The 12,634-nt window shown below is 47.1% G+C and overlaps 1 protein-coding gene across 1 annotated transcript in view; it reads right to left on the minus strand.

The window, feature by feature from the left end:
• The window catches only part of CCDC60 (coiled-coil domain containing 60), a 154,912-nt gene that overhangs the window by 6,001 nt on the left and 136,277 nt on the right, over positions 1–12,634 (minus strand). Inside the window, exons 8-10 of the mRNA XM_036121065.2 lie at positions 7,037–7,121; positions 3,483–3,554; positions 662–724 (exon numbers count right to left, since the gene is read on the minus strand). Coding sequence (XP_035976958.1) covers positions 662–724; positions 3,483–3,554; positions 7,037–7,121 — 220 coding nt within the window. The remainder of the gene's footprint in view (positions 1–661; positions 725–3,482; positions 3,555–7,036; positions 7,122–12,634) is intronic.

Genomic DNA, 12,634 nt, shown 5'->3' on the forward strand with positions numbered 1-12,634 from the left:
AGATACAAAGGGCTCAGGGGATGGAGTCCCAGGATCAGACCCATGAGGCTGGACTCCCTGGGCCCCAAGGTGCCCTGCTATGGAGATTCTCTGTACACCCTGATTCTCTACCCTCACCTGGATCTGCCCTTCGCATTCCCCTGGATGTAGGAAGGACAGATCTTCCCAACAACATCAGGTTGGTGGTTCAGGCTTTATTAAATAAGCCCACAGAGAGACATCCGGTCACTTGAGCCCGGCAAATGTTAAGGACTGTGAGATGAAAATGGAATTTGGAGCTGGGAGACTCAGGTTCGGACTCCAGCACCACCATTTCTTAGCTGTGTGGCCTCAGGCAAGACATCTCACCTGGCCAGGTCTCAGTTTGCTCCTCCGTAGAATGGGATAATGCTCCCGCCTCATAGGATTGGTTTTGGGGAATAAGCAAGATAATATAGAATGTTTCACCCAGTGTCTGGCACAGGGGAGGAATTTATTGCCATTGTCTGCATTGGCATCTTGGCTGTGAGCCCCTTGCCCTGGGCATCCCTTGTCTTTAAGCAGTGTGTATGACTTCAGGGAGTCTGGTATGCACTGAGTTATTTCCATACCCCTGGGGAGACAGACCGTGTGGTTGCCACAGTGCCTTTGCCCAGCATGTTCTGTTGCCCATCTGGCGTACCTTTTAGACTTCTTCTGGATGACTTGGGTGTGGCTTTCTCCACTTGAACTGCTGGATCGGTCACTGAAACACAAAGGGATGGTTTCAGGTTGTGTGGAGCCTGCTTTTCGCAAAAAGGGTGTCTTCGGGGCTCCCATGACACCTGCTAGCCTCCAGGATTCAGGGAAGGGAGGTGGTGCTAATCAAGGGACCAGTCATAGGACTGAGTGTATATTTTTCCCACCTCTTGGTCCTTGCTTCTACCCATATCCCCTGCCTGGAGGATCCTTCTTGTTTCTTCTCCACCTGCTCAAATCCAACACTGTTTCATGGTCTACAACAAGTTCTGCCTGCTCTGACTCTTCTAGTCTGACTTTGACCTTCTGTCTCTGTGTATTGTCAGAATGATGTATCTTCTGGATCCCAGTTTCATTTGTACAAAATTGATCTTTCCCTCTGGAGGACAAGTTCACTTGGGTCCCTTCCATTCTCCTCTCTATACCAATTAACATGTAACCTCCCGGGCTGAGTGCAGTGAAGGGATGGTCAAGTCCTTCTAGTCATGATGTTGATGTTCCCAACCCCAGACTGCTTCTTCATTCAAGGATTCTCTTCTCTGAACTGGACCCTGAGCTGACCACTCACTTCGCTTTACTTTGGAGGCAGACAGAGCTGACTCCAGAGCCCAACCCCAGCACCAACACCTCCCAGTCTTTGGGCAAGCACCTCAGCTCTGGATCGTCAATCTCCTCATCTGTGATCAGTCAACTCTTCATGACATTGAACCCTTTCTAGGTGTGGGCTTGATTGAATTTCTTGAGTGGCCACTCCCTCCTGTGACTTGGAAGGTCGGAGTTCCTAGAAGGGGGTGAAGCCCCTTTGCTCATGCTCATCCCTCCCGAGTGCCTTCTCCCGGGTCCTTCAGCATCAGTGTCTCACACCTTCTCTCTTGCTCTGTCTCTCTTTTTACCAAATGCTTGGAAAACTTACTTGACTGTCTTCTCTGTCTGGTTCTAGAGGATGAGCCTGTTTTTCTTATCCTTGTGATGTGCAGCTGACCCTTCCCTACCGGCCCTGTAGCACCTGGAACTTCCTTCGGTAGGCTGGCCACTTCCCAGAGCCCTCTCCATAAGAAAGGTCCTGACCCTTTGCTGCTTTTCCCAGAGGCTCAAGGGACTGGATGTAGACGTCTTAGCTCTGGCAGGTGATGGCTGGAGCCCTTATCCCATCTCGCTGGCATGCAGGGCCCCAGGAATAGTACCCAGAGGTCCTTGTGTTTGGATTCCAACCAGCGGCCCCAACCCATGCAGATGAATTCTTTGGGAGACTGTGTTGGCTTTGACCTCCCTCCTGTAGACGGCTCTCTTCTTTTCTAGCACTGACAGTGTGACTCAGGGAGGAGGTGGGGGATGAGGGAAGTAGTGGTATTAGCTGTGATAAAAGAACAAACAGAAATAAACAACAAAGGACCCTTTGCCCACTTCTGTCTTCTTTTTCCTTGGCTCTCCCTGAGTTTCAGCCATACTGATTTCTGCTCAGTGCCTCAAAGCTTCCTCCTGTCTCAGGCCCTTTGCACGGGCTGTTCCTTTTGCTTGGAACACTATTCCCACCTATCCCCACCTATCCCCGCCATAGGCTAGCTAAATCTTCTTTTCTTCAGGTCTCAGCTTAAATGTCAAACTCAGTCTTAGGCCCCTAGTGCTCACCTTTCACCCAGTCCTCCTTACTTTTCCTTCAGTACACTTTCCGTAGTCATGATTATATGGCTCATTCTGTGGGATTATTTAATAAATTCATGGCTCTCCCATTAGACCAGTGATTTTTTTTTTTTTTTTTTTTTAGATTTTATTTATTTATTTGACAGAGAGACACAGTGAGAGAGGGAACACAAGCAGGGGGAGTGGGAAGAGGGAGAAGCAGGCTTCCCGTGGAGCAGGGAGCCCAATGCGGGGCTCGATCCCAGGACCCTGGGATCATGACCTGAGCAGAAGGCAGATGCTTAACGACTGAGCCACCCAGGTGCTTCTAGACCACCCAGGCACCTCTAGGTGCCTCTAACGGGCAGGATTCAAGGCATCCATGAATGCAGATGGAAAAAAGGTTATGTCTTTATTTCAACTAACCTTTAGCAGAAATGGAAATTGGATGTACTTGCACAACATGTTGCAATTGTGGCAGATACTTTGAAAGATCATTTACACTCAATACTAATCTAAAATTACGGTAGTTATTAGATCTGCTGCTAAGTCTTGTTATATAGCTCATTGTGAAAGAAGCCCATAGATGACTATATCCCAAATTTCATTGTAATATCATAATCTATAGTACTCTAGATTTCGTTGCAAACCTTTGTGATTTACAGTATGCATTTAAAAGCATTTTTCTGAAAGGGCCCATAGCACACAAAAAAGCTATGACCCCACCCAGTCCAGATAGTGGTATCTGTGAGGGCAGACTACATATGTCCTATTTGCTGTTGAATCCCTCCAAACCTAGCACAGTTCCTGGCACAGGGGGTTCTGATGAGTATAGTCAAGATGAGTAAATGAAATGTGGGTGGACCTCCTTTTACTCATTAAAGGCCACCCAAGTAAAGAGGGAAAGGGCAGTCGTGTAGGGGACTCCATACCCTCCCTGCTTCATATCTCTCCATGACTGGAGGATTTTAACTTTATACCGTTTGAGTGTGGGGAGAGACACCTAGACACTCACCCCCCAGCCCTAGAAATTAAGGGGCTTATTTGTAGTGAAGAAGGAGAAAGTCCCCCCTCCCTGCCCCACTTCCCACGGGCTGCTGAGGGGCATCTCTGCATCTCCCTGTAACTGCGGGGTGCCATCCTACCTTGATTTGCGGGTGGTCTGCATGTCTTTATAGGCAGAATCACTCTTGTTTTGTCTGAGCATTGACAAGATACTGCAAAGCAAGATGAGTCTCTTAATAAGGCACAGAACATACGGTGCCCCTGAGGCAGGAAGTATCTGTGGGAGGGTGGAGAATTCTCTTTCTAGAGCTGGGATCTTTAGACTTTACCGGGCACAGGAATCACCTGGAGAGAGATTGCTACTAATACAGATTCCTGGGCCATACTCCCAGGGATTGAGATACATCAGGCCTGGAGTGAGGCCCCAGAAGCTTCATTTAAAACCACACACACACACACACACACCTGATACATGTGCGCAGAGAGCCTATTTTGAGACCTTAGAATTTCTCAGCACCCTGTGAAATTGTGCCCACTTGAAGTGCTTGTTAAAAAATACAGTTTCCTCCAAACTGAGGGTTGCTGGAGTGGGGGGTGGCGTGGGAGGGATGGGGTGACTGGGTGATGGACACTGGGGAGGGTATGTGTTCTGGTAAGCGCTGTGAATTGTGCAAGACTGTTGAATCTCAGATCTGTACCTCTGAAACAAATAATGCAATATATGTTAAGAAAGAAAAAAAGAAGAAGAATGTAGCAGGAGGGGAAGAATGAAGGGGGGGAAATCGGAGGGGGAGAAGAACCATGAGAGACGATGGACTCTGAAAAACAAACTGAGGGTTCTAGAGGGGAGGGGGTTGGGAGGATGGGTTAGCCTGGTGATGGGTATTGAGGAGGGCACGTTCTGCATGGAGCACTGGGTGTTATGCATAAACAATGAATCATGGAACACTATATCTAAAACTAATGATGTAATGTATGGGGATTAACATAACAATAAAAAAATTAAAAAAAAAAAAATACAGTTTCCTCTGGAGGTTCTGATTCAGTGGGTCTGGGATGAAGACTACAAATTTGTATTTCTAACAAGCATCCCAGCTAATTCTGATCCTCAGAGACATTTAGAAAATACTGGTAGAAGATTTTAAGAAAAGGTCATCTTCCTACGTGATGTTATGGTCTGAATGTTTGCGCCCCCCCCCACGCCCCCACAATTCGTATGTTGAAATCCTAATCCCCAAGGTGAGGGTATTAGAAGGTGGCGGCCTTTGGGAGGTGATCAGCTCATGAGGTCAGAACCCTCATCATTGGGATTAGTGCCTTTATAAAAGAAACTCTAGGGAGCTCCCTTCCTCCATGTAATGTTATAGTGAGAAGACAATCATCTATGGGGACGGCCCTCTCCAGACACCGAATCTGCTGGAACCTTGATTTAGGACTTCCCAGCCTCCAGAACAGTGAGAAATAAGTATCTGTTGTCTATAAACCTCCCAGTCCGGGGTATTTTTGTTACAGCAGCCCGAAGAGACTAAGACGACCAGAGGGCAGTCTGGCCTTGAGGCTGGGGCTGCTCCAGTTGATTTCTAGGGGTTCTGAAAAACCCCAGATTTCTAAGTCAGCCCCGAGGGGAACAGATGTGGGGCCTAAATTGAAAAAGGAATCCAGATTCTAAAGTGAGGAGGGCAAAAGAAAATGTGCCGCTTTTCCTCACTGTCTGTCGGCCGCTCTACGGAGAAGCCTCCCATATCTGCTGCCTCAGGGAGAGATTAGGGAGATTTTTCTCCTAGAGAAATTGAGGAGGATGGGAAATTTCCACAGGTTCTCGCTCTGTCACCATGGTTATTGTATCGCTGAAGTGAATGCAGAGGCCACGCGATGAGTTTTGTGTTCTCGTGGGCTTTTGTCTTTTGAGGACCTTCTGCAAGTCACTCATTGCCCTTCTCCATCCATGTGGTGGGGCGTTGGCATCAGGTAGTTGTTAATAAACCTGTGTCAGCAACATGCTGTGAAGATTGGGTGCAATGCTATGTGTGAAATATGAGTACCACAACCACCATGTATCGGTGCTTGTAATACGTTAGGTCCATGCTAATATGTTAAATGCATTATTTCACCTAAATTCTTAAAATGACTCATTGAAATAGGTATTGTTCCCACAACAATAATAATGCTTTACGGAGATAATATTATTGCTAATAAGCCTCATTTTACAGAATTGGAATCAGGCTCAGAGAGGTGAGGCAACTTGCTCAACGTCACACAGCAGTTGAATGACGGGGGTGGAGGTCCATCCACCCTCGCCTACTTGGTTCCAAGGCCAGTGCTTTGAGGCCGCACAGTCTCATTTTATAGACGAGAAAACTGAGGTTTAGAGAAAGGCTAAGTCGGCCTGTTCTAGCTTTCGGATGTGTGTCAGTCTGACTCCAACGCTGGTGCTCGTGCCGTGGGTTCTTACAAAGGAGGGAGACTCATGGAGCTGATGCTTCATCCTTAGCTTCGGTCTCCGACGCTGGTAAACCAGGAAGAGCACCCAGGGCCTGGAGGGCCAACACTGTCTCGGGATGCCTCCACGTGCCACCCTCCGAGCCCCTGATGCAAGTCAAGGCAGCAGCAGAACAAATTTGTCATTAGCAAGCAGCGGCGGGTGTGATGCATGTGCAGGGGCTCGGTGAACTGTAATTATGGTAATAACAATAACCAATAAGTCAGAGCCGGCATCCCAGTAGGCTGAAAGCGATGAAGAACCTCTTCCAGTGCATCATTTATTTTCACGAAGTAATTTGCTTACTCGGAGGGATCTGTACTTGGGAAGGAAACTCCAGCTCTATAGAGCCTGTGTGGTCTCTGAGGCTGTTCGAGGTCAGAAGTCCTGTGGACAAGGCTTCCCGCCCGAAGGAGGACACTTTCAGGTTCAAGTCTGACGCCATGAGCCGGTCACCTTGGTCGCCGGCTTGACACTTCTGAGGATCTTTATTGTTCTTAGGAAGGAAACCAGAATCCTTGAGGTGGCCTCCAAGGTCCCCGGACAGACGTATGCCTCTCTTCGTCCCATTCTGGCTGCATTTTGGTTCCTTGAAGGTGCCATGGTCCCCCCTGAGTATGTTTGCATAGGCGCTGCCTGAAATGTGCACCTGTCGCTAGTGTTGGCTGGGGAGCTCTTTTTTTCGCCTCATCCACCATCTCTTATAGTCTCTTCCTTGGAGGAAACTTCTCTGATTCCCATCCCCATCCCAGACTAGATGAGATTCCCCTATTATTCAGCCTTTTAGGTCTGAGCTTTCCTTTTATAATGCTTCCTGCAATAATTAGCACCTAGGACATACATATTCATAACTACTCAGTAAAAGAGCGGACAACTAACCTTACAATTCCTGGGAAGCAGTGCAGCATAGTGGTTAAGAGGATGCTTTTTGGAATTAGAGGGATCTGCGTTCAAGTTGTGCCTTTACCGTTCATTAGCTGGATGACCTTGAACAAATTACTTAGCCTCTCTGAGCCTCATTTTCTCATTTGTAAAATAAAGATCATGGTATCTTCCTCAGAGGGTTGTTGAAAGAACCCAGGGAGGTGATACACATGAACAAAGTACATGGCTCAGTACACAGAGAAAATGCTCAATAATTTGGAACTGCTATGGCTAATGTTATCACTATTACTCTGACATCCTTTATTTGCCCTAGGGGTCAAGAGAACGTACCTGGGTGCTTTTCTTTGCATCCCATTTTCCAACATGACTGTCCTTCGGGCATCTTCCCGAACCATCTCCAGCAGCTTCTGCAAATCTGATGGGAACATGAGAGGTCATTGTCTAGAGAGCAGGCGGGGCTGATATCCCCTCTGCTTCTGCGTGTGGTGAGCTGGAGAGGGATAGATCAGGGTGTAGGCAGCCCATACTGTTGGGCGGGTTGTACACCAGACGTCACTGACCCGCTTAAAACCAATGACTTGTCATTTTCCCTTTGGAGAACACTTACGTTCCTCCATGTGGCATCTGAGGCTTTGCAGGATCTGGCTGCTTGCTTTCTCTCCTGTCTCATCTCACTTCCCTCCCCGACCTTACACTCTGGTGTAGCCGGAGAGGACAGTTTCCAATTCTGAGAAAAAATCATCTTGTTCGGGAAACCCTTCCTCATCCCATGGACCTGAAGTTCCAACCTGGTGATCCACAGGCTGAATCTAGTTCACACATATTTTGTTTGATTTGACGTAGATGCTAACCTTTTAAAACTGGAAGGTTTCCTGTAAAAATCCAGACCTTCTGCTTTCCCGGAAAAGACTCTGAGGTGGGGCTCATTCTTGCTGCACGCAGATGGTGGCCTTTGGGCAGGCGCGCATGCTCCAGCCCCCTGCCCCCCAGCACTCTCGCCACTCCTCCTTGCACTGGGTGACTTCTCCTTGCATACTTAATGTTGTTGCTTTTTACATAGTGCAGAAATACATCTTTGTGCCTGACTGTTATGGGTCGGAGTGTGTCTTCCCAAAAGATATGTGGATGTCCTAATCCCCCTCTATTTCAAAACGTGAATTATTCACATTCTTGTTTGGAAATGGAGACGTTGCAGATGTGGTTATTAAGTTAAGAGGAGGTCATATAGCTGTGGAGTGGGGCCTTAATCCAATACAACTGGTGTCCTTATAACACGAGGGGACAGACAGGGAGAGGATGACCTGTGATGACAGAGGCAGATGGATTGACGATGCATCTAGAGCCAAGTGCTGAGGGTTGCCAGTTACTACCAGAAGCTAGAAGAGGCGAGGAAGGATTCCCCACTCCAGGCTCCAGAGGAAGCACAGCCCTGCAACACCTTGATTTTGGATTCCAGCCTCAAAAACTGTGTGAGACAATCAATCCCTGTTGTTTTCAGCCTCCCAGTTCCTGGAACTTCATTACGGCAGCCCCAGGAAGCTAATACACTGACTCGAAAGTTGGAAAATGAAATATACTTAGAGTAAGCTGTATGCTTCAAGGAAAGTGGGCCAGTGGAAGTCCTACGTGTTTTATGTGGATACAGATTTGCAAGTACTTGGCACTGTGCTTGTCATAGAGCAGTCCCAGTAAACATTTGCTGAATACATAAGTGAATGGCTAAGGAGAAAACAAAAAGAGGGAAGGATGTGGGATAACTTGAGCTAGATTTGGGGTATCAGTGAAGGAGGACAGTGCCAGTGGGGCTTTGCACCCTTTAGTAGGGGCCTGTCATCAACACAGGTGCAGGTCTTAAAAGCCATACCTGCAGGAGTGAAGCCCAGGGCTTCCCACTGCCATTTGTATCCAGCCTTGTTTATGAATGCAGTCACTGGGTGCTAGGGCAAGGGCGCTCCCCCTTAATGATCTTGGAACCATCTCGGCTGTGATGAACACCAACATTCAGCCATTTTCCACTCCACCTTCCTCATTCCCAAGTAATGTATCTTCCTGGTAATTTGTGGGCATGATTCCAGTTGACCTGAATCCGATCTTCATTGTTGTCTCATCATGCCCACCTCCCCTGCTGTGGTACATCCCAGGATCCTTGCGGAGTGTCTAGAAGCTTATTAGTAAAGGGGCTGTGGCTGGTTCCTCCACTTTCTTCCCATCTCCTGGGAACCAAGGAGCAACATCTGACTGCTCCCCCACTCCTTCCCCCACCCATATGCAAACCAGCCAGGGGGCGGGTGGATACCAGCAAATGACCCTGGTGACCTGGCACGTTGGGCAGCTCTCCTAGAGAATCATGAGGAAGGCTCCACACTCACTTAATGCACCAAAGATTTTTTTTTCCTGTTTGCCAATAACACCATAATAATATGGTGTCCAGCAATATCAAGCTCCATCCATTATGTAGCTGAGGCTGGATACCTATGAACTCAAATAAAGCCTGGGGACTCCAGAGGTCTACATCTACTCCTCAAGGCTACTTGGGAGCAGACATTTGTTTGCAAGGGGTGCAGATGTCATAAAATTGGGTTTCCGTGAGGAATAGGGCCCTGTAATGGGGGCCCACACTCAGAGGAACCTGCTTGGTCCTCAGTTCCCAGAGCTAGGGGGATGACATTATCCATTGTTTACAGATGATGGCATCCTGTGTTTTCAAATGCCAGATCATACACTGAAGGAAAAAATTCTGACTTCCCTCCTCCATCTCCCATCCACAGCCTGTCCACAAATCTCACTCTTGAGTGACCAAACTCGTTTCTTCCTCTTTGGGGGAAAACAGAGAAGGTCTTTTTGTTGTATGGGGTTGTGTTGTGGAGTGAACGTTAGCCGCCATAGGATCCATCTTTCTGAGTTGCTATTTAAATGAGTTTCTCCTCTAACAGTTCCAAGACTGGGAGCTTCAAGACTGGCAGGAAGAACGGCCTGGGCTTTGGTTTCTTGTGAATGCCCTTGCCATTGATTTGGGGAGGGGCTCAGTCCACAGAGAGGCCATAACCTGCTGTCCCCAGTGATTTGCCTCCACAAAGACTTCATTATGCAGCCAGCCTGGAAATTAGACCTTGGTCAAATGGTGTGTCTCTCAGAATAGGATTCATGAATTCAGAATAAATTTGAGGAGGTTTTAGAAGGCAGTGAAAGTCTGGGAAATTAATCTACTTTTGTCAAGGCTATGACAAATGGGAGGGAGGTTAAGGTATAAGTAGAGGGGAAGGATGAAGAGTTGGACGTAGGAAGACTTTCTCTCTGGAACGTGGGTCTCTGGTGGAAATGCTTCTCCCAGTCATTGTTGTGCACCCACTGCGTGCAGGGCTGAGGGTGAATAAGACGCCATTGTTCCACACCAGCAGTGAGCTCACGTTCCTCTCCCCTGTCTTCCTTAGTAATAGAAATATGTGCACGAGTGTGTGTGTGTATGTGTGTGCATCTCTGCGTGTGTGTGTTCTTTTGTGTGTGTGTGAGGGTAAGCATTTACTAGACCAGTTGTCCAACATCTTTGCAGCCAGATGTGCCCCTGGGATGAAATTCTGAACAATGAGAGTTTAGTAGAAATGTTTTATGGGGCTTCTGAGAAGCCTGCTTCCACTCAGCGGGGAGTGAGCACTTTTCCCCGTCACCTACTTCCTTCTGCTTCCAGCCTAGCATGTGGCTGAGATGGCTGGCATTCCAGCCATTTTGATCATAAAATGATGCTGAGCATGGTGGCGAAGAAAGACAGAAGGAAGCAGGGCTCCTGATGACCTTTGGGAGCCATACCAGCCATGAACTGGCCTTCTTTAATCTGTAAGAAAAATAAACTTTTATCTGTTTTAAGCCACCAATTTTCAGATTTTTGTATCCAGCCCAAAGGACTTCCTACCTGATACAGTGAGATACAGTTGTGAGTTAAAATTTGCATGCTCAATAAAAGCAAATACAAAGTACTAAGAGAATTGAGAGGAGGGAACCCAGGAGCATCAGGGAAGACTTCACAGTGGAGGGAATATTTGAGCTGGGTCTTTAAGGTTGAGTAGGAGTCCACCAAACTAAAGGGTCACAGGTGAAAGGGCATTGCAGACAGGATGACATGAAAGAATGTGCGTTGTTTAAGAAGAGGAAAGCATTTTGGTGAGGTGAGGTTGGAGTGCCTGATGTAAGGTTTGAAATGGTAAGAGCTGAGCCTATTATAACAGCCTGGGACAAGATCAGATGCAACGTCTTAGAGGCAAAGGGGAATCTTGAAAGATGTTAAGCTGGGGAGCACTATATCAGATTTTTAAAAAAGATTTTATGTATTTATATACTTATGTATTTATTTATTTGGGGGGGGGAGGGCCAGAGGGAGATGGAGAGACAGAATCCCAAGCAGACTCCCTGCTGAGCACGGAGCCCAACAAGGGGCTCCATCTCACGAACCTGAGATCATGACCTGAGCTGAAATCAAGAGTCGGATGCTTAACTAATTGAGCCACCCAGGTGTCCCCCCCTACTTTTTTTAAGAGATGGGGGGAAGGCACAGAAGGAGAGGGAGAGAGAGAATCTTAAGCAGGCTCCATGCCCAGTGCAGAGCCCAATGCGGGGCTCGATCTCACAACCCTGAGATCACGACCTGAGCCGAAATCAAGAGTCAGATGCTTAATTGACTGAGCCACCCTGGTGCTCCTATATCAGATTTTTAATTCAGAAAGTTCCTTCTGGCTCAACATGGAGAAAAATCCATGGGGAAGTGAGGGCAAGACAGGAAGCAGGGAGATTAGGAGGCTGTTGCTGTCATGTGGGTGAGAAGAAATGAGAATGTGGATGGGGGGGGAAGGGAAGTGTTCCAAACTCAGGTACCTACAGGGGTCAGGTACCAGATGAGTGACATGAGGTAGTGTAAGAAAAATCAAGTTTCTCTCTTGGTCTTTCATTTCCCACTTTTTCTAGAGACTTGGGTAAAGCATAGAGATTAAGCGTGACATAAGGGCCAGATTGCCTGGGTTCAAATTTTGACCTCATCTCTTACTAGATGTGTGACGTTGGGCAAATAATGTAATCTCTCTGTGCCCCAATTTTCTCATCTACAAAATAGGCATAAAACTGTTGTGAGGATTCATTGAATTTATATGCAAATATATACATTTATGTATATATATATGTGAATTTATATATATATATATATAGTATGTTTATATTAGAAGCTAGAATAGTGCCTGATACATAAAAGTCTTCTTAAGCATTAACTATTGTACTATCATCATCATGATCATTATCATCCTTATTCTGAGGAAAACAGTAGGGCAAATGAGACAATAAATGGCCATGCACTTGGCCAATTGGGAGCAATGACTGGGGGTAATAGGGGCTGGTGGGGACTGGGGAAGACTAGCCAGCGCATGTCCTACCTAAGAGGAGCAGCTCCAGTTGAATGTTGTGCAGGCTTGTGGGTTCACTCTTGTCACAGTGTTGTTGTTGTTGTTGTTGTTGTTGTTCTAATCAAAATTTTTATGTAAAATCTCTCAAATCTTAAAATATCATTCCCACTTTTTTTTTTTAAACAAAGCCTTGTGTATGAAACGAAACATAAGTGTCGGGACCTAGCCTACGTGCCCCAGTTTTCTAAGATGAAGTAATGGAAGTGAAGAGAGAAGGCTCAAAAGAGTTTTAGGAGATAGGACTGATGGGAACAGTCAGCTGGTTAGATGTGGGAGGGAGACAGCCATTGGGGACGGGTCTGCGGTGTCTCGGGTGCTTGGAGAGATGGCACCGTTCACCCCTCCGCTCATCACAGCTTCCTTCCCCCTCTGCTCCCTCCTTCCTTCCGCATTCTCGAGCCTGTTCTTGAAGCTGGGGACACTTCTTACTTGCAGGGCTTTCGGGGTTAAAAGACACACAGCATGATGTGACACTAATAACAGACAC

This window comes from Halichoerus grypus, chromosome 13, assembly GCF_964656455.1.
Source record: "Halichoerus grypus chromosome 13, mHalGry1.hap1.1, whole genome shotgun sequence".
Lineage (NCBI taxonomy): Eukaryota > Metazoa > Chordata > Mammalia > Carnivora > Phocidae > Halichoerus > Halichoerus grypus.